Genomic DNA, 23538 nt, shown 5'->3' on the forward strand with positions numbered 1-23538 from the left:
GAAATCTTATACATCTAGTCTCTTACGTGAATGAGCTAAATAATATTATTTGATATTTTACGGTAATGTGTTAAATATTTCAGACATATGTCACTCCTGAGTATAAGTCGCAAACTATGAAAAAAACTGCGACTTATAGTCCGAAAAATACGGTATTTGCCGATTTAACCTATGATCTTTGAGATTGTTTAAAATTGTTACAGTTGTCCTTCTGACAGGGAGTAATAACAACTAAAGGTAGATGCGTAGAGAGTAGAAAGTGGTAAATTCCAATAAATAGTCATGACTAATCTACTTTATAAACTTAATTCTAAGGGGAACTTCCTTTTTTTTTTTTAATGTTGCCTATTGTTCACAACCATTATGAAATATATGATGACGGATGTATTTTTTTTTAATGCATTCTAAATATTAAATACATGCGATCAAAGGTTTGCTGACAATGGAGCCCATGGGAATCGCTCTATTCCGCCTATAAAGCCTTTAAAAATGTCCAAACACCTTAATTAGGATTTTATATGCATGTTGTAAGTATATATGTAATGTTCCAACAGGCATACTTATAATAATATTTAATGTTTACGTATTTTGCTCATTTTAAGCATATGTGGCACAAAAATTGTTCACAATGTCCGCTTTTACGGTGTAATGCAGGTTACACCGTGGACAAATCGCCACCTCATCGCAGGGCTAACAAAAATAGACAACTATTCGCACTCCCATTCACACACTAGGGCCAATTTAGTGTTGCCAATCAACCTACACTCAGATGCATGTCTTTGAAGGTGAGAGGAAGCCGGAGTACCCGGAGGGAACAGACAGTCACAGGTAGAACGAAAGACTCCAAGCCCGGGAATCAAACCGTCTTATTGTGAGGCGTGAGCACTAACTACTGTTTCACCGTGCTGTCCTCATTATCAGTAATACTTGGTTAATAATCAATTAATGAAATGTAAATGGGAGTATTGTTTGTGCTTTTTTGATTGGTTTTTATTTGGGTTTTATGGGCGGAATGGAGGACCTCAAATTGGCTTCACTGTAAGCAGACTTTTATTTACATTTATGAGTTAGAATGCATTAAAAACATACGTCCATTGTCATGTCTTTCATAATGATAGTGAAAAATGGGCGACATTTAAAAAAAAAATGTGATTCCCTTTTAATTCTAGGCCCGGGCAAAAAGGTCTAAAAAATTTTTTTTCAATTAACCATTTTTTCAGATTTTTTTCCTTACCTTTTAAATTAATACATAAATACAAATGACAGAGATAATTGAAAACAACTTTTTTTTTATTTGATCAAAAACAACTAATTTGATAGGAGACAAGCAATGTCACAAGATACATGCTATCAACATACAGTCTCACTCAATTTTAGTTTCACTCTGACATTTTACTCAAATGTTATTTTTCCAACATATTTGAATTAAACTTTGTATAAAATAATTTCCAAAAAAACAAAATAAAGAGCTGTGTTCTGGGATGCAAAACTTCTGTCTTGAATAAAATATTTCTGTAATGAAAATTATACCTTTGCACGTTATATGCAAATGAATAATAAACTCTGACATCGAGTGGGGTCTATAGTTTTAGTGAGTGGGAAAAAAAGTCTTTTCCACTGTATGTAAGGGTAGCAAATGATTAACAATGTGCAGAGCAACAGCTTCAGTGATTGCTATATGCATTAGCAGTAGCCGTGTTGTTGGTATGTATTTATGTGAATCTTTACTAAGGAGTTGAAGTGAAGGGCAGGACGGAAGCTACGAATGCTCCTTTAAAAAGATATGTTACAAAAAACTCAAGTCTATGGATAAAATGTATTTATTGCACATGCATACGTTGCAATATTACAAATGTAAAATGTTCCCAATGTGTTGCATGTCATACCATATAACCATTATACAACTATACAGATTAATTTAATTTTCTAAAGTTGATGTTAAATAATAAATATAACCATTTGGTACTGCCTTTATAAACAAAATGTCTGTCAACAATTATTTATGTTGTCTTCATTAATTGCAGGGTCCGTTATTAGTAACCCTTCCCAGTCCTGAGCCTCTGACTGCAGCCATGTTTCTCTTCCTACAATGCATGAAAGAACCAGGAAAAGGTCCGGTCAGTCCCAAGAGCCTCTTTAATCAGCTCTGCCAGAAGTAAGACACTAACATTATCAATGATCATTCTATTTTATAGTAAGTCTGTTGTCACTTCAAGTTATTCTCAGATTATAGCTCTCTGTATTTCAACCATGGTACATTACAGCATGTTTCTTGTTATGTGGGATCCAATGGTAGCCACCCTTAAATGTGGAGTGCCTTTGCTCTCCTAAAGAGTATACAACTCAGCTGTTAAAAGTCCCCCATTATCTAATGGAGTGGATTTGACAGACTGCCCACAATTTCTGCCATGTTATAACGTCCTTAATTTACTTACCTTCACATGAGCATGTTCCTTAGCTAAATTCTTGTTTGTGTATCCAACCTGTACTCTGCTGTGCTCATTTTGTGCGTGCATAGAGTTTAGGGTTGGTCTTGCACTGTTGTGCAGGTGGGTGACCAGGACATTTGATACTGGATGACTAGATACATCTCTGGTGTGGCTTTGACATTTATTCTGGTACCTAGCTTTCGAGCAGGCCTGTGTGTCTGTTTTTGTTTGAAAGTGTGTGCGTATGTGTGTGTTTGTGCTTCAATCTCACCTGGTACCGCTTCAGCCAACAGCACTCAGGCAGTCAATGTGCACTCAGACAGCAAGCACTGCAACCACCTGTATGCAATCACATGGAACTGATATTTCGTTGAGCTAATCTATTCCACGTGCATGCATTTAAAATGAGATATATCATGTTAAGTACTTGGTGCCTGTTAGTCTTATGATAAACGTATATAAACTTGTAGTGTACTATTTGTGGATTTTATATTGTGACCACATTGTGCTTCTTTTCCACTTGTACCCCATAGAACCCAGCTTTGTGTTAATGCTCTTATTTAAGTGTGCGCATATGTGTGCTTCAGCCAACTGATTACCTCATTACCGGCATAATCTGTGATCAGAATAATGCTAAACTTTAGTTTTATGAAATAGTAAGTCAGGCTTAGCGATATGGCTGAAAACTGTATCACAATATACATTTTTATATTGGCAGTCATTTTTTATGACCTATGGAAAATATGGACGAGGAGAAAAGTATACAAATTTTAAAATTTTTGTTTTAAATGCAACCCTACTCCTCAGATTTCAAGGCAGAAAAGATAGGAAAGATCAACACAACCATGGAAACCACTCAATTACTCTAAACAAAATTCTAAAATCACATTAGAAATCTTAACAATAATCTATTTAAATTAAAGTGCAAAAATTAGGACTATGTAAGAAATGCTTGATAAAATTTAACAAAATAGTGTTAGAAAAAATTAGAAGAACAATTCTTTTCAGGTTTAGTGCCAGGAAGTTAAGTGGTCTGTACAACATTTAATTTTGGTCTGTTATTCTTATTTAAGTACGAAAATGAATTTATTTTATGCAGTTAATAATTATTTAAAGTATCACATTTGTTATATTTTGTTATTTATTCATACAGTCCTCCACTTTAGTTTATAGCTGTTGTTTCCGTACATCTGAATAGGGAACGGACGAGGGTGGAAAGGATTACGGTCCTCCATTTGTTATTGATATCGATTTTGATAGTTTTATCGGCCAAGCCCTACCAGTAAGTAGAATACACTCTTTAAACCGTCAAACACCGTATTCTTCATCTCTACAACACTTTATAGATTTGGCTTTTTCCACTTGTCACTTTTTATTTAACTAACACCATGTCATGGTAACTTTTAAGAAACGTCAAGTAAGACAAACACCTTGGCCCATTCATAAGCGTTCTTAATTGATCAAATTGCTCTTTAGATTTTGATATTATAACCACACATATTCAATAACAAAAAGAGTATATACATCATATTATATTTCCAATTTGTTGGACATACAGTAAAAGCTTGTAACATTCTGTCAAATTAGAGGTTGAAAGAACAAGTGTTCCTTTTTTTTTGTTGAGATATACCACCTTTGGTTATATTCTTTATTAATAAATCATCTATGTGCAGCGGTTCCTCACCTTACAAGTACCCCAACTTACGACTCTTTTGAGATACAATCTCTCAGCTAATTGTTATACTTTAAGTTTCGAGCGAAATTTAAGTTAAAATATGAGCCTTCCAGCAGCTTGTTGGCATAGCAAACGCCACAGTGAACTCAATAAAATCTGCCCAAAACACCTTGTCTTACTAAATAGTATTAGTTTATAGTTTGAGATCGACATAACTTTGTCTCTTTACTTATGTCGCTTAATGTCCTCGAGGAACAGTGAGAGCTACAGCAAATCTCAATGATGTCGCACTTGCTTCACGCTGCTGCTCCAACTGAACTTTCTCTCCTTTAAGGAGTGCCACCCTCCTTTTAATATTCGCAGATTGCACATTTCGTCGATCGCTGTTTGTGGGGTATACAGTATCTCAAATATATTAAAGTACGTCAACAACGCGGCAAATAAACGCGTGCGTATTGCTTATGTCATCGCAACATCCGGTTTTGGCATTGCTGTTTCAAAGATCAAAGTCTTTTTTTTCTGCAGCACATTTTTGGTGCATCACTAGTCAATAGTGCGCAAATAATAGGCTATATATATCCATGCAATTTGCAAACATTATTTTACTTAAATTTGTTTTCACGTTCAAATAGCTCCTAATTTTTTAGGTGTGGCAGGTTTTATTTTGCCGTGGCTGACCGCTAAGATCAATTAGACGTAGGGGAAACTCTGTTATTATTACATTACAGTACCTCATAAAACAACTGTATTTGTCAGTCGTACATTGTAGTGTATTCTTTTTCAAACAGTGTCTTATCTAAAAGTTAGTTTTTATTTTTAAAAAGCCTGTTACATGTTACAATTGTGGTATGTAACGGGGTGGCCAAGAACCAATTAACTTAAATGAAGTTCAATGGGTCTTGTTCATTGAATCAATTGAGCTCATAAGTTGAAGTAGTACTGTATATTGTGAACGTTGTCAACGTTATAAAATTCAAATATTTGTCCTCATTCAATGTACCTCGAAAAGGTACTTTTATTCTTTTCATTGAATCATACTAAATTCTTGTTGAAAATATTAATACTTGTAATTATAGTTGCAGTGGAAGTGACATGTTTAATAAACAGCCTTGACAAAAAGGTTACCTGCTTTCTCGGACAGAGATGACCCACTTTACGCTTTGTTGTATTGGGAGAAAAGAATTGAGAGCTGGCTTCTTTTTTATATTTACTTTGCGGAAATGTCAACATACCCACATCTTTCAAATATTATTCACCATCCTCCACGAGAAGCCTTGCATTTCAGTTGGAAACAGCCAAGAATAACAATGAACTTCATCTATTGCTGTCCCACGTACACACACGTTCGGTACAAACACAATGAGTCGAGCCTCTTGTGTTTGTCTGCACAAGAGGAAGATTTTTTTTTTTTTAAAGAAGGCAATATTTACTGTTTCTTTTGAAAAAAAAAAAAAGGGTACAAACATTGTGCTTGTGTGCTTTTCTAAGACATGCCCAGAGGCTAACATTGTTGTCTATTAAATTTGGAGTACAAATTCATTGGAATACAGAAGGGTTTCTAGGTGTAAAACAGGAAGACCTGCAAATACAAATGAACGGATTGCATCTTAATAGAAATATTTGTAAACTTCAAACATTTCCCTTCTTTTTGCAAGGTGCTACACTTCACCATCCACCCAAAACCATTTTAAGAGGGCTTCCGAACAATTATTGAAAGTAGTTCCAACTAAATGTTATTACACAGGACCTGTTCAAATATTTATAAGAGGGTGTAATATGACGCTGGTTGCTGTAAGCTCAGAATGAAGAAAAAAACAACCAGCAGGAATGCGAGAAGCATTTTTTATTTTAACAAACTCTTTACATACCGGCAGTCATTGGTGGACAGACCGACTGCACAATTCTTGTCTTCACAATAAAAGTGCTGTTACATTCTGCCTGTGCTAACAAAATAAGGGTCTCAGAAAAGTTGTGCAAACCAGCTCGCGATCTACGGAGATAACTCTAAAGAATTTTTGTAAAGTTCAATACAACTAGTATGGAAGCTGGACAAATAAGAAGCTCAAAACCAACCACGTTAATTTGGTATTGGAAAGAGAGGAGAACTTTTTTCCCCTCCACGATGTAAATTTATGAATTGTGGAACTTATCACCAACTACTGTGAATCCTGTATGACTGCAATCGATGCAAGTCATCAGAATAAGGTATTACGCAAACTTATATTATTGTCTTCAAGAAAGAAAATAATCTATATGCGTTAAACGTCCTTGGATTTTTATTAAACACTGTTAACATTTAAAAAAACAAAACATATCTTATATATTCTATATATACATAGGGTACAGGCCAAAACTTAGGACACAGCTCATTCACTACACAACTGATGGTCCCAACCCCATTGATGAAGCTAGAAATTCCACTAATCAACCCTGATAAGGCAAAACCCAGTTACTCAATTTTGGTCAAAACTGAGCTGATAATAATTTTGGAGTTCCTAGGTGATATGCTTTACATTAGTCTATGCAATATTGTAATTTGTTCTGTAAGTAAGCTGTTACACGCATGGCTGGACCTAGCAACTACCACAGAACCGCGCAGATACAACAGAAAAACCTAGTATCTCAGGGGACTAATCGGAGCTTCTTTGTCAGTCGCCATATTGTCTTTAATGAGACATTTGCATGAATGGGGGCCGACGGTCAACCTGATTATGTGATATTATGGCACGAGGGGATATTTGGAAGATTGGCCCAGGACGTTGCAAGCACCTTCATTAAATGTACTGTTCTTGATTCTTCCCCTTGCATACTCTTTTGGGCAGATAACTGTGGATGTCAAAATAAAAACTGGACGCTGTATACGGCTCTTGCCCAATGTGCAAACGCAGAATGGGGCCCACCCGAGATTGTGAAAAAATATCTGGAGAAAGCCAGGGCACACGTTCATGAGAGCAGATTCAATCCATGGCTCAATCGGCAAGGAAATGAAAGCTCAAGAAAACATCTATACGTTTGATGACTTTGTAGATCTTTGTAAGACAGCATCAAGATAGATTGGTTTTCCTTTGTTTTCTCAAAATCAGCTAGAAGTGAGTTACTAGGTTTTGCCTTTGGACGGGAGACCTGTGAAGGGAAAACCATTTCAGGTGACTACCTCTTGAAGCTCATCGAGAGAATGCCAAGAATGTGCCAAGCAGTAATCATAGCAAAAGATATATATATATATATATATATATATATATATATATAATTTTTTTTTTTTTTTTTTTTTTTTTGGCACAGTTGGGTGATTATTCTATAAAAGTGTTTGTCTTCATGTGAGTAAGTGGAGTAGTCAGTTATTTTTTTATTTCTTTCCAAGTGCATTGTGCTTATACGTGTGTGTTTGGGGGATGAGCTTGTGTGGCCTTGTGTCTGGTACTAACTCATCCGGCTATTAATTGTGTTAGCACCGCAGCTGTTTGCATTGGCCAGATTGAGAGCACCGCTACAGGGTCCTTCTGCTTCCCTCCACTGGGATGAGCTTACAGACCTCTTCTTTCCCAGTAACTCTTAGCAAGCTTTCCAATTTTTACACGTTTATTTTTATGTGTCATCTTTCTACGTCCCTGTGACTTGTAGTTTTCAGTCTCTCTGGTCTCCTCGAGGAGGTTAACAGACATGTTGCTGAAAGAAAAAGGTGGACATTCCTTTGCATGCTGTTAATTTTTCGGTCTTGCGAACAAATGACATATGTGCCCTCCACCATTCTTACCCCTCCACCCGCCCACCTTTGCCTTTCCAATGCACGCATATCGTGTCAGTATTTAAGGATGGGGGGAGGTTGATTTACAGTAAGGTAGCACTAGACCCCCCCGCCCTCCGTCCCGTCTGTGACCTGCATTAAGGACCGGTTGTTGGCCATCTTTCTTCCGGGCATGGATATCTATTCTTTTACCCACTGTGTACATGTCCAAAAAAAGTTATTGTCTATTTGTCCCAACTTTCTGCCTAAAAAGCAATTATTAAATTATTTCATTTTTGTTCTCCACGACGGGATGTCTTGCATCCTAGTTTTTGTAATGCCGTAAGACAAACCTGTCCTTTGGTAATGTGGCAGCCCAAGCCCAACAGGTTGAAGTGACTCTATCCTTTGCTGCCCATCTGGCCTTAACATCTGCCCACACATCTGTTCATTGTTGACAGCCAGGGGACGGTACCAAGGAGAGCCTCTCCTCTCAACACATTGGTGGTAATGCTTTGCTTGGAAAGTGTTCCAACTAAAAAAAAATAATCCTGCAGCTCACAAGATAAAACATTTGTATACCTGCTACTACTAGCCAATTCATTGTCTTTAAAATGTTTTCCTAGATTTGTACTCAAAACTATTTGACTCCTCTTAGTATATTAGATTATTTTGTAAAATGCACATAACTTCTGAAAATATTACAGTAAAATATTTACTTTTTAATCCCAGTTGCCTTGATCTGTTAATTTTTTTTTGTTTTGGTTTTAGACTCAATCACACGTGGCCAAAGTTGAAAGCGCATTTAAGATCTTGGGTCAAAACAGAATTTAATATTTAAGAACCTTGCGCTAAGGCTGCATTGTAGCCTTGCGGTAAGCACATACAGTAGGTCGCACAGTCAGGAGTTTTGGGTTGACATTTTTGTTGGGATCTCTCTGTGTGGAATTTCCATGTTGTGCCCGTGTGTGCGTAGGTTTTTTTTTCCCTAGGTACTCTGGCTTCCTCCCACATTCCAAAAATATGCATGTTAAGTTAATTGAAGACTCTAAATTGTACATCGGTATGAATGTGCCTGTGAATGGTTGTTTGTCTATACAGTGGGGCAAAAAAGTATTTAGTCAGCCACCGATTGTGCAAGTTCTCCCACTTAAAATGATGACAGAGGTCTGTAATTTTCATCATAGGTACACTTCAACTGTGATAGACAGAATGTGAAAAAAAAATCCAGGAATTCACATTGTAGGAATTTTAAAGAATTTATTTGCAAATTATGGTGGAAAATAAGTATTTGGTCAACCATTCAAAGCTCTCACTGATGGAAGGATGCTTTGGCTCAAAATCTCACGATACATGGCCCCATTCATTCTTTCCTTAACACGGATCAATCGTCCTATCCCCTTAGCAGAAAAACAGCCCCGAAGCATGATGTTTCCACCCCCATGCTACACAGTAGGTGTGGTGTTCTCGGGATGCAACTCAGTATTTTTCTTCCTCCAAACACGACGAGTTGAGTTTATACCAAAAAGTTCTATTTTGGTTTCATCTGACCACATGACATTCTCCCAATCCTCTGCTGTATCATCCGTGTATCCATTTTGGTATAAACTCAACCCGTCGTGTTGAGTGCATTAATAACATATATAATAATAATAATATTATTAATAATAATAATATATAAATTAACAGATCAACGCAACTGGGATTAAAAAGTAAATATACTGTATATCTACAGTATGTGTATATGTACAGTATATACACATACTGTATATAAATATATACATGCATACTGTATATAACATAGAATGTAGATTGTTACTCAAAATGCTTTGGTAAAATGAAATACAAGCTCAGTAGAAAAAAAGAAGGTAGAGAGTAAGTTTAGAGTCACTTTTATCTGAGACTTTCGTCAAAACTTGTCAAGACACTTCTAATAATAATCCCACACTTCTGGCTTCACAATAGCGCTATGCGTCACATCCGAGTTTGTAATGTAATATTTTACATTTCTCCCTGAATAAATATTTCATGGCAAATTTAAATAACTTATATATTCTTTTATAACCTGTTCTGATTAATAGTCCGCAATTACAGAATGTTCATCAGGCTGAATATTACATTTTATTAGTAAATAAAGAAGGTTTAAACATTGTCATGCAGAGATATGAATACCATTAACTTGTATATTATGTAAGATACAGAATATCATAAGCATTTATTCAGGTAGAAATATCACAGATTACATTACCTCACATGATCGTAACAATCCACATTTTATGTTAATAATGTGTGAAACTGGTATTGAAACATGGTGTAGCGCTTCTCCTCTGAATGCAAGTGCTTCTACAGCAGGGGTACAAATTCTGTATTCTTACAAAATGCAATGCAGGTATTTATTTTAATTGTTATTAAAAGCGTGTTTTTGTCAGTTTTGGGTTGAGTTGTTTAAAGAGAATATTGTTCAAAAAACATTTCATTAAAGCAACTAATTGTTCAGTCATGGCAATATAAACCTAAAAAATTATCTGTCGAGGGTACACTTACTAATGACGAAAAATTATATTTATCTGCAATAAATTGCGTTTCATTTTGAGTTAACTCTGAACAAATTGCAGTTAGATATTTAAATTGTTTGACAATCGTAATCTAAAGATATTCAAATTTCTGTAAAAACTGCACAAAAGTCTACCAACAATTTCACGGACCCCTGCAGTACCTGTGTGGACACCATGTTCTATTTTTGTTGTTTTAATTAAATACTGAATATCTCTAATGTCACAGTGAAAAAGTCCTGCCTTTGATTCCCGAGCTCGGGGTATTTCTGTGTGGAGTTTGTATGTTCTTCCCGTGATTGCGTGGGCTCTCTCTAATTACTCCGGCTTCCTCACCTCTAAAAGCATGCACCTTAGTATTGGCTGATTAACAACACTAAATTGACCCTCATGTGTGAATATGAGTGTGAATGGTTGTTTTGTCTATCTCTGTTGGCCCTGTGATGAGGTGGCGATTTGTCCAGGGTGTACCCTGCTTTCCGCCTGAGTGCAGCTCGGATAGGCTCCACTCCCACTCCCTCATGACCCCGAGAGGCACAAGCGGTAGAATATGGATGGATTGATGGACCTGTTTACTTTCTCCCAATGGATTTAAAAAAAAATATGCCTTTGAAGGCCATGTGTAATAAACATGTTTCAAAATATGGTTTTTCTACTGAATCTGCATCATGAAAATTTGGAAAGCTTTTGGTCTGCTCTGTATAATGTCTCTTGATGTGTTATTTGGTCTACTGACACACAAACAGATACGTTTGGATGCAATAACCTGATGAGTACATATTTGGTTTATGTGATATTTCAGTCAGTTCAGTTGTTGCCATACAGCTACAAACAAGGAAGAATTGATTCACTTTAGAAGCATCAGAATGTTTTCAACATTTGAGAAAAGTACCTTTTTGTCTGTTGTAAAACATTACTACATTTAAAAGAATTGCAAAAGTGAGCATTGTTTGATTTTTGATATATTGTATGCCCTTTTAATCTTGCATGAATATTTTAGTAATGTTTTCCTTTTTTTCCTTTGAGGGCTCCACGTTTTAAAGGCTATCAACAACAGGACAGCCAGGAGCTTTTACACTCTTTACTGGACTCCATACGAGTAGAAGAAACTAAAGTGAGTGATATGTTTTCATTTCTTTGATGAATAAGAACCTCTGATATCCTCCTGAGAACCAACATGCTCTGTAGTGGAGATTTGTTTTTGCTCAATTTCTGTGGTTGGAGTTTCAAATCTCTGAAAAAAATAACCCCGTTATGCAAAACCCACGTGTCCACTGCAGAGGATGCTGGTTTTTAGAAAAACATTTTTCTACACAAAATAAGTTGCAATCATCCTAAATATTAACGCCAAATTGTTCATAAAACCCAAATAACCCTGTGGAGACTTGTTAGAGATGGGCTTTATGGCTCCTTGAAGGGAGCCATATCTTGAGTAGCCGTTCCTTTTAAAAGAGCCGTTCAAAAGTGTGTCTTGTTCTTACATGTATATGTATATACATTATTCATTTATTTATTTATTTATTTTTTTTAAACTTGTTTTAATCAAGGAAACAATCACTCTTTGCAGTAATAACTAAAGGTTTGGTCAATAAATCAAAATGTATACATTACACCGGACCTGGACAATTATTTTGACTCGAGGGCCACATTGGTTAATAAAAATGCCTCTGGGAGCCGGTATGTGTGTGAACGTGCAAAACAAAGGGGGAAAGGGAAGTACTCGGATTGAGCCTAAATAGAGGCTAAAAGACCTCGGTAGATTAAGGGTGAGAGACATAATTTTTTGGATACCTCTAACTCAGTGATGTCATAACTCCTTCAATAAATAAACCCGATAAAGCTGCTTTTGATTCTGATTCTGAGAGGACAGTGTGAAGAACGACTCTCAAACGAATGAACTACAACTGTTAATCGGTTCTCATCGTTCACTTGAAAAAGACTTGGGGACATTCGATTTCAAATATCTTCAAAGCTTGGTCACATATTTTTCCCCGTGTTTTTTGTTTGTTTCTGTCTCAGCGCTCCTTTCTCCCTGTTTTATTACACTTCCTGTGTCCTTGCTCTGTCAAGAGCATTGATTAACATGCCTGTCTCTGGTTTGTAATTAAAAGATTCACCTGTGGACAATCACTGATTAGAGGGGGTATAATAGCTGACAGTGCTAGTACATTGTTGAGTGGACACTTAAGTTGTGCAGTTTACGTTTCGTCTACTGCTTAAGATACGACAATCCTTTATTTTTTTTTACAAGGAAATTGATACTATCTTTTGCAGTTTTACTTATGGTTGATTGCTTGGCACACACGGGTGTGCTTTGTTTTTTTTTAATACTCTGCTTGCTAGCTAATACACTCAGCATCAACGGTTGGAACTGTTGGTTAAATCACTGAAATGATTCCCGGGCGTGGCCACCGCTGCTGCTCACTGCTCCCCTCACCTCCCAAGGGTGAACAAGGGGTTGGGTAAAATGCAGAGGTTAATTTCACCACACCTAGTGTGTGTGTGTGACAATCATTGGTACTTTTTTCAATAAAGAGACCTGCTTGCACACTGCCTGCCTTCTCTGCAGCCTAGGTTTATGTCCCGTATGTCACAACGACACAAACGGGACAAACCCCTACATCAGGGGCGCTCACACTTTTTCTGCAGGCGAGCTACTTTTCAATTGACCATTCGAGGAGATCTACCTCATTCATATTTATAATTTATATTTATTTATGAAAGCGACATTTTTTTTTAACAAGTTAATGGTGTTTAATGATAATACAAGCATGTTTAACACATATAGATTCCTTTCTTTCACAAAGACAAGAATATAAGTTGGTGTATTACCTGTTTATGGTGACTTGCATTGATTGGAATCAGTCAGTGGTACTGATAACGTCCGCATTTTCAAATGGAGGAGAAAAAAAGTCCTCCTTTCTGTCCAATACCACATGAAAGTGGTTGGATTTGGCATCTCGTTTGTCCAACTTGCATACTCATTTTTAAACACTTTGTTATGAGAGTAGCATATGTGTGTGGCCCTTTAATGTCTGGCAGCAGGTGTGTGACGTCAGTGAGTGTGTGGGCGAGCAAGGAGAGGGAGCGGTCGCTGAGGGCGGCGGAGAAATACATTGGCATCAAACTCTGTTGCTTCCTAGCTTGTGCACGCTGGCTTTCTGAGACTCTTACTTTGTTAGCACAGGCAGGATGAAACAGGTCTTTTATGGTGAAGACAGGAACTGTGCAGTCAGTCTTTAGAGTTTTGGCAGCAGGTACGGCCCAAGAGTCTGTTGAAATAAAAAGTGTTTCTCTCGTCCTGTCAGGGATTTTTTTCTTAATAATGAGCTCGCAGCAGCCAGCGTCATCTCACAAGATCCTCGGGTGCCGAGAATGTCAAACAACTGACGAAAGTGAAGTCTCGGTGAAGATTGATGATTGCTCATTTTTATGTCTGTTTTTTTAATGCCTGGCTTGTGATCGACTGACACACCCTCCGAGATCGACCGGTAGCTCGCGATCAACGTAACGGGCACCCCTGCCCTACAAGAAGTCTTTTTTTGGTTTGTTTTGATATAGTGTTTTTTGCTCAGATTTCTCTATAAACTTCAGTTATTAACACAAATATCGAACATGTTTTTTTTTTTTTACCCTTTTTGAGGATGAGATGTAAAAGTTTATATAAAAGAGTTGCCGGGGTTGGTGCAGACGGACAATGATAGCCGGGCTGAGCGACGGGAGGCTACACACCACGAGTGTAAGGCCCGGGTGAAGACAGACACCCCCCGGCCACAGAGAGTCTAACGCACAAATGCAGGGGTCCACTGACCAGCGCTAAATGACCTGCAAACGACCTGATTCTGGGTCGGGGTTTTATAAGTACCAGAGCAAAAAACCCACGTTGAGATCTATTGAGAGTCATCCTTTGATCTATATCTTAAAACAGTGGTTCTCAAATGGGGGTACGCGTAACCCTGGGGGTACTTGAAGGTATGCCAAGGGGTATGTGAGATTTTTTAAAAATAGGAACAATTCCAAAATCCTTTATAAATATATTTATTGAATAATACTTTAACAAAATATGAATCTTTTCACAGTTCATAAACTGTGAGAAGAAATGCAACAATGCAACATTCAATGTTGACAGCTAGATTTTTTGTGGACATGTACCATAAATCAGGATGTTAAAGATTTCTTTTTTTGTGAAGAAATGTTTAGAATTAAGTTCATGAATCCAGATGGATTTCTATTACAATCCTCAAAGAGGGCACTTTAAGTTGATGATTACTTCTATGTGTAGAAATCTTTATTCATAATTGAATCACTTTTTCAACAAGTTTTTAGTTATTTTTATATCTTTTTTTCCAAATAGTTCAAGAAAGACCACTACAAATGAACAATATTTTGCACTGTTATACAATTTAATAAATCAGAAACAACTTCTGTATCTCTTTTTTTTCAACCAAAAAGGCTTTGCTCTGATTAGGGGGTACTTGAATTAAAAAAATGTTCACAGGGGTTACATCACTGAAAAAAGGTTGAGAACAACTGTCTTAACTGATACCGATAAATAAAGATTGACTTTGTGGGCCCTCCTTTAGGAAAATGTTAAATATGAGCAAGTTCCAAACAGCCTCTTTTAATACAGTAGCTTGTAGTGCTGTGAGATGTCCAGGGAAGGGGGGCGTGATAAGCAGTAGCGTAATAGCATCTTTAGGGGTCGTAAAAAAACTACCTTGAAACATACAGATAAAAAAAAATAATAATAATACAATTCTGTCCCCTAGGAATGGGGGATATGACAGAAAATAGTTGAGAAACCCCTGAAATAATCAGAGGTACAATCTAATGTTATTTATCATTTTGAATGAAAGACGAGCGGAATGTTACATTGTCAATTTTTTACAATTTTATATTAGTAAGTTGGACAATGTTTGGGAGGCTTTTCTTATTTTAGACAATTAATGATGCCATGCATTTTGCACTCTCATGGTGCTGCCACCCACCAATTGCAATTAGCAGACCCACAGCTCGCTTTTTGAAGGCTGACATGTTCCCAGTTGCCCCACCAGTGGCTGCGTAAACCTAGCAAGAGAAGTTAGCGGGTGTGTTTAGTGGTCAGCCTCGGGCTCCACCGTCTAGGCTCCCCGTCTCCCATTCAAACTTGTGAACACTGACAGTTGTGCCACTTAGTGGACTTGCAAGTGGCATAACCAGCGTCATTGTATGATCTTGGGAAACCCGCAGCTGCTGAATGAACTCCACGTCGCCCCATTGTGCTTGAGGGTCGCCCATCACCCCCTCCCACACGCACACTCAGCCAATTTCCACTGTAATAAAGGGAAGCATATAGAATGAGGAACAGCCTCTTTATTTCATTCAATCAAACAAATGTATTCAATCAGGCGTGTGGAACGCCATATTTACTCGTTGTTCCATTTTGGACGGAAACCAACCATTCTATAACACATGATAAAGTAAAACAATTTACTCAACAGATGTTAAACAGTCATAAATTTAATTATATTGTGCACACATAGCATTTGCAATATTCTACTCGTACAGAGTCCATTCACAAGTTTGTGGTGAGCTAGCTGAGCATGAGACCGAGAAGGGTGTGACTGTCCTTTTAGAGGCCCTAAGTGTTTGTGTTCATTGGCCATTAGTATCAGAGATTTAAATATGCTAATTTGGCCCCAGTCAATTATCAGCAATTAACTGCGATGGTCGCTATTACTCTCTCAGGGCATAGACTGTCCTTCTTCGCCCCATCTTCATTTTCTTTCCGCTCTTGCACCAGTTAACCTTTCCATCCCCCCCGCCCCCTTGTCCCTACCCATCCAGGGTGAGACTGTGCATGCTGTTACATTGGAGAGGATAGGTGGGGGTGACCAGTAATTAATTAGGAGAGCTGCAGCCTGGTCTCAGTGTGCTCACTGATGTGACCGCAGCCACTGTGGGTGCGCTGAGACTGGCTGGACTGGGATTAACGAGGCTTTTTGACCTAAATTCCCAGTCCAGTGCGTGGGTCCCGGGACAATGGGGGGTGACTGGTCTCAAACGCAGGCATAGACCATGGCCAATTATGTATTGATTGGTGCTTTAATGTGGTTGTGCCTCTTCACAGCTCTCTCATCAACAACTCACTGACCATGTCACCTTTAATCAGAGGGCCCTCTAAAAAAACTTCACACACACACACATGGACGCGCATACACTCATAGTCTTTCTTACACACACGCGTGCACACAGAAACATGCCCAGTTAGTGACAAGAGCCCCGTGTCAACAACTTCAGACAAGGACAATAATTATTTTACACTAATGATGCTTATGATAAATGTAACTGTCAAAGTGAACTATTGTAAGGATACTAATATTTTACTAATGGTCGTAATTAAGAGAATGTAAGACAGGGGTGTCCGAAGTTGTGCCCAGAGGCCATTTGCAGCACAAAGCTTAGTTTTTATTGGCCTCCGGCATAATATTAAAACCACAATATTTGGGCCACTTAAAACAAAAGTTTTACATTTGTTTTAACTATTAAATCAACTTAAAATAGTAGTATTTATTTATTGTGATGTATAATGTTTACAATGTGGTTGTCAAGCTTATGAGATGCATTGGTTTTTCATTATTATTGGTTGTGATGGTGATGGAAATTATTACTAATAATAGTATTGATGCATGTTATTTCTGTTATTGTAATTAATTTAGTTAGTTGTTTTTTAATATTTTTTATTCATTATTATTGATGTCATTATTGTTATTGATAATGTTACTGATACTTAATCATTTATTTTTATTTTTTTCCATATCGTATTTCTATGTCTTCTCAGTAAATTTCTAGTATTGTCAAACTGGGATTGTGTTGGAGTTGGGATTGCTTTCTTTTCTTTTATAAGATTACCGTTATGTGTGTTTTTTGTAAATAAAATACCTGAAAAAAAGTTTGTGAAAAAAGACATGATGTTTTGGGAACAGTTAAAATGTTGATAATAATAATATGCCGTTTGACACACAACACAAATGCTGGAAGATATTTTATTCTTTAAATTAATTGAACTGCATGGTATAATTTCTTGAATTTGCATCTTTAAAATGGGTGAGAAATATCAAAGTAGCCCAGCCAACCTGTTATTTTGCAACACTTGGCGCTATTTGTAAAAAAAAAGTGGCCACTCCTGATATATATTTTTTAAAAAGCAGTAGGAATTTATCATGGAATTTATAGTCTAATATATTGATTTAAATTTCTCCAAGGAACCCCATTCAAAGTCACAATTAATGTATTTCCTTTCCAGAGAGTGAAGGCTGGAATTCTCAGAGCTTTTAACAATCCCACAGAGAAGACAGCCGATGAAGAAACCAGGCGTCAAGTCAAAGGTTTGTTATGCTGCACAATCAGGGTGGCTAAGAGCCATAGTTCCATCTTGTGGTAGTTCAAGGAAATACAACTAAGACTAGATTAATAGGAAAACATCATGGGAATCTTAAGGAAGATTTGTAGCTGTGGTTGTGTTGTTGTGCATTATAGTAGGGGACTATTATTAGATCATATAACATATATATAAAATATTGAATTACAACTGATGTAAAATAATGCTTGCAACTAATCGAAAGCTGTCTTCCCTATCAGCGTATGGGAAGGAAGGTGTAAAGATGAACTTCGTTGATCGCATCTTTGTTGGAGAGCTAACCAACACAATTATGTGTGAAGAGTGTGAACATGTAAGTGTGTTTGCGAAAATCCAGAGTTATTACATTCTACACTACATACATATCATGTATATTATAATGCATATAGTAGATGAACATGTAGCCGTAATACCAGGTTTTACTGCTGGGGAAAAAGACAGCACATTAAAGCATTTAACAATATTAATGTGACTCCTAACTTTTACAAAACCTGGGCAAGAAATATTTAACCAGCTTATTATATATATATATATATATATATATATATATATATATACATAAGGGGTGTGGGGAAAAATCGAATCGAATACGTTGTGCGATTCAGAATCAATTCTCATTTTTTTTAAAATCGATTTTTATTTTTTTAATTTAGTTTTTAGTTTTTTTTTAATCAATCCAACAAACCACTACACAGCAATAACATAACAATGCAATCCAATTCCAAAACCAAACCTGACCCAGCAACACTCTGAACTGCAATAAACAGAGCAATTGACAGAAGACACAAACACGACACAGAACAAACCAAAAGTAGTGAAACAAAAATGAATATTATCAACAACAGTATCAATATTAGTTATAATTTCAGCATAGCAGTGATTAAAAATCCCTCATTGACATTATCATTAGACATTTATAAAAAAAAAAAAAGAACAATAGTGTCACAGTAGCTTACACTTGCATCGCATCTCATAAGCTTGACAACACACTGTGTCCAATGTTTTCACAAAGATAAAATAAGTCGTATTTTTGTTTCGTTTAATAGTTAAAACAAATTTACATTATTGCAATCAGTTGATAAAGCTTTTTCTTTTTTTTTAAATCTACTACTCTGCTTTCATGTCAGCAGACTGGGGTAGATCCTGCTGAAATCCTATTTATTGAATAAATACAAAATCGTTTTGAATCGGAAAAATATTGTTTTTGAATCGACAATCACATCGAAAAAATCGATATGTTACTGTATCGATTCTTGGGGTCACGATTCGATACAGTAACATATCGATTTTTTCGATGTGATTCTCGATTCAAAAACAATATTTTTCCGATTCAAAACGATTTTGTATTTGTATTTTGTATTTACATATATATGTATATGTGTATATGTATATATATGTATAAATATATGTATATACATATATGTATATATGTGTATATATGTATATATATGTATATATGTGTATATATGTATATATGTATGTATATGTATATATATATGTATATATATATATATACATATGTGTGTGTATATATATATACATATGTGTGTGTATATGTATATATAATAAACTGGTTACCTATTATTATATTGATGTGAATAAAGCAAAAAAGCACCTTTTGCATGGATTACATCCTTCAGTTTAGAATACATCCTAAATAAAGACTTTCGAATGGATTCGGTCCGGGCTCGGACTTGGCCATTCCAAAACTTCAATTATATTGTTGCCAAAGAAACACAGAATTTTGGGAAATCATTTTTTAAAATAGGTCATCACAGCAATTAACGTTGGAAAATGTGTTTTGGTCTGATTAATCAGCGATGGAACAATATGCTTTGTTTGCTACAAAAACATCATCATTATTTTGGTGAATTGTTGTAGGGACATATTTTGGACTTGTTTTACTCTAGGTGTTTTTCATAAACAGTACCTAATGTGATTACATGATCTTTATTTTGTAATGCCTTGTTTTTTTATTTCAGATCTCAACTGTGAAGGAAGCTTTCATAGACATTTCTTTACCTATTATAGAGGAACGGGTAAGATGATGAATATCACTGTAAATATTGATTGATGATTCATAGCGGACAAATTAGATATTAGGCAATGATTATGTTGGGATGTATTGTATCTGTTGGCCTTAGATATCAAAACCATCCGAACGGGGCAGGCCGGGAAAAGGAAGCCGAGAACACGAATCCAACACGACACATAATGAGCAAGCTATTTCCTCTGCAAATGCGGCTAACAGGAAAACAAGGCATCCAAATGGACAGGTAATTCATTGTTACTTGTTGCCATACAATATGCATTCCTATACATGTATTATGAATATAAGATTTAGGAACTTAGTTGTTTCTTAAGCAGGGTTGGTAAATATAAAAGTTTTTATATTGAAGCAATTTTTTCCACTAGAAACAATGTAAATATGAATTATGGGTAGCAACCTTGGTACTTTTTTTAAAGGTTTGTACACTTTGAACTTGGGCTGGGCGATATGGCCTTTTTTTAATATCGCGATATTTTTTAGGCCATATCGCGATACACAGTATATATTTCAATGTTTTTCCTTAGCCTTGAATTAACACTTGATACATATAATCACACCAGTGTAATGATTCTATGTGTCTACATTAAAACATTCTTGTTCATACTGCATTAATATATGCTCATTTTAAATTTTCATGCAAAGAAGGAAATAACAACTAAAAAAATCACAATTTTTTTCATACGGTGTTTATGTGCAAATGTTTGCCTTGGCCTTTTGATGGTGTGGGCGTGTGGCACTGAATGAAGATGTTGACATGCAGAGTAAAAACTCTTCATTCTCTAGCAGGTGACTTTTCAAATGATGCTACATATAACAAGTAATTTATAGCAATGCTTTAGCCCCACACTTGACAAATTACGGTTGTCTGTTCGACATATTCCCACTTGAAGCCAAACCACCGCCAAACAATGGACCCCTTGCTGTTTTTCTTGGGAATTGATTATTCCTTCATTTGTTACCAGATTTGCACCTTCTCTGTCTCATATTACCACTCGCACGGCTCAGCTAGCATCACAGCTAACATTACCCATGCCGCTACCTCTCTGCTCTGCGAGGTTGTATACGTATGTGACGTATGTAAGAAGGTGCGCTCGCTGTATGAGAGAAGGAGAGACAAGAAAGAGCGAGGAGAACCTGTAGTGTAATGCCACACTGCAAAAACTGATATCTAAGTAAGATGAAATATCTCAAATAAGGGTGATATTTGATTATTTTCTGTCTGATAAGATTATTCTTCTCACTAAGCAGATCTTATGTCAGTGTGTTTTACTTGTTTTAAGGGTTTTGGTCCTAAATGATCTCAGTAAGATATTACAGCTTGTAACTGAGATTTTATGACCTATATTGAGTAAAACATGCTTGAAACTAGAATATCAACTGATGCAAAGCTGTGTCATTAACACAAGTATAATATTACTTTTTTAAAGTAATAATTTCTTACTTCAAGCATGAAAAAAATCTAGATGTGGAGCGCATATTATTATGTCAAGATAATGGTGCTGGCATTTACTTAATTTAAGAATATTTTTCAACATATTGAGCAAAAAGGTCTCATTTTTTTTCTACCAAAAAAAGTGCACTTGTTTTTAGTGAGAATATACTTTTTTTTAATGTATTTTGGGATTCTATTGGCAGATCATTTTGCTTAGTTCGAATAAAATACCCCTAATTTTTGTATTGTTTTTGAACACTTTTTGCAGTGTATCATTATGTCATTGAGGTTAGCTAATTGTACTTGTTTTGGAAAGTCTTGACAAGCCAAATTTTCTTGTTCTATTGGTAGATAATTTTGCTTAGTTCAAGTAAAAATACCACTAATTTTTCTTTCTTTTTCTTCTAGTTTTTAAAGACTGACTTTTTGCAGTGCAGCAGCTAAAAGCAACTGTGTGAAAACGTATACTCATTTTCTATATCGCACAGAGACAAACCCGCGATATATCGAGTATATCGATATATCGCCCAGCCTTACTTTATATCAAACAAACATAATAAGACAATAAATGTTACATTTATTATCAAAGTGAAGCTGAAATGTCCTCATTTGTAGCCGCCCTGCTGACACCAGGGATGGGAATTTTCCGCAGATCCGCGGAATTCCGACGATTTTGGCGCCGCCAGCGTCATTTCTGTGAATCGTTTAAATCCGGGGAGAAAATTTTAGGGGGGGTTAGGTACTCGTGGTTTTTGTCTCTGCGTTGACCTAGTTATCAGTACAAGGCAGACAATTCCCGCCAAAAATATAATGTCAATGTGTGAAGGCACCAGATTGGCTAGCTCTACTATCAGTTGACAACATCAACCAATGACATTGCCCGTTAAAGGCGTCTGCACGTGTCGTTTGCTGACAATATCTAGTCCCTGATCCTCAATTATTGTGAGCGTTTCTGAACTTGTATTCTGTTTTAATTGGTTGTGTTTATCGGCGACTAATCTGGAAAGAAAACACAGTAGCTCTCAATTAACACGTTTCTTTATTGACAAAACAGTTTCAGACACGGTTAAGCTTATTCAAGATAGGAATGCTTCATTAGCGAAAGATATCAATAAGGGCGTGAGAAACAAGTGGAACTGGGCATGGCTCGATATATCTATCAAACTAAAGGTGAAGATTAACAATAATATCGTAGAAGTAGACGAACTGATCAGCGATTTCATTGCAAAGTGCGATGAACCGGGACGTGCTCAGTGCTTATATTGCAAGGACATTGTGAACTACGGATCTCGGGGAAAGGTGGCACTCTTTGACCACGCAAAATCGGCAAGGCATCTAAGTAAAGTGAGTTTACGGAGAATAATTCTGCTTAATCCATTTGTAGGCCTATTTTTCTCTATAATCCAAAAGTATGCAATAATTTGATATATGTGTAAACTTGTATACAACATTTCATCACATGATACATTTTTATGAAAATATTTGCTAATAAATGTGAAATTTTGGTCTGGAGAATATTGTTAGATTTTGATTCAAAATAGCAGCTAACATAGATTTCTGGGGAGTCATGCCCCCAGACCCCCATAGCAGGCGAGTGCACCTCGGGTGCAGCCGCTGTGCGGCCTTCCGCAAAGCGGTGTTTTAGGATTAAAATATTTTCAGCTGATTTTGTAAATCTTCATTCCCATCCCTGTGACACGCAGACACACTGTGTCTTTAGCCCTGTGGTGCTTAACTGACGGTTTACAATCACACAACTTTAATGTTAACAGCCAGGTCACCACTATAATTAGAATTTTAAAATATCCAAACTAATTTGTCAGTTAATTTTCTTGGTGTGCCGCACAAGGAAGGGCAGTTGGGGAGAACGCTGTGGATACTTTTTAAATGTTTTAAACCACATATCGCTTGTCCATTGCTTTCTTTAGACTCATTTTGAGCTACCAAAACTAAAAACATTTACTAAAAGTCTGAAAAACACTTAAACATCAGCGTAAATAGTCCTTGAACACATTAGCTAATGGCTGCAACACTTAGCTGCCAAACACTGAGCACCATTGATCGATCAGCACACCCACAATTGCTGTGTTGCGAAGCCCACAATGGGTGAGTGAAACATTTGTATACTAACACTAGGTTCGAACAACAAAACATATATTTTATTCAGTCTGTGGTTTGTGAAATTAGAGGTAAAATTAGTTTAAAAAAAAAAAAAGTGAATGCAAATAAGTTAAAAGTTATGTGCATTTAGTCTGTTGTCACCTTATCTCCTGGGCA

At 36.4% G+C, this 23538-nt stretch overlaps 1 protein-coding gene across 1 annotated transcript in view; it reads left to right on the top strand.

Moving 5' to 3' along the window:
- The window catches only part of usp45 (ubiquitin specific peptidase 45), a 53550-nt gene that overhangs the window by 23693 nt on the left and 6319 nt on the right, over positions 1 to 23538 (top strand). The window contains exons 8-13 of the mRNA XM_061916433.1: positions 2025 to 2155; positions 11407 to 11494; positions 17666 to 17747; positions 18001 to 18092; positions 19762 to 19818; positions 19924 to 20055. Coding sequence (XP_061772417.1) covers positions 2025 to 2155; positions 11407 to 11494; positions 17666 to 17747; positions 18001 to 18092; positions 19762 to 19818; positions 19924 to 20055 — 582 coding nt within the window. The remainder of the gene's footprint in view (positions 1 to 2024; positions 2156 to 11406; positions 11495 to 17665; positions 17748 to 18000; positions 18093 to 19761; positions 19819 to 19923; positions 20056 to 23538) is intronic.

The sequence above is a fragment of the Nerophis ophidion genome, linkage group LG11 (genome assembly GCF_033978795.1).
Source record: "Nerophis ophidion isolate RoL-2023_Sa linkage group LG11, RoL_Noph_v1.0, whole genome shotgun sequence".
NCBI lineage: Eukaryota > Metazoa > Chordata > Actinopteri > Syngnathiformes > Syngnathidae > Nerophis > Nerophis ophidion.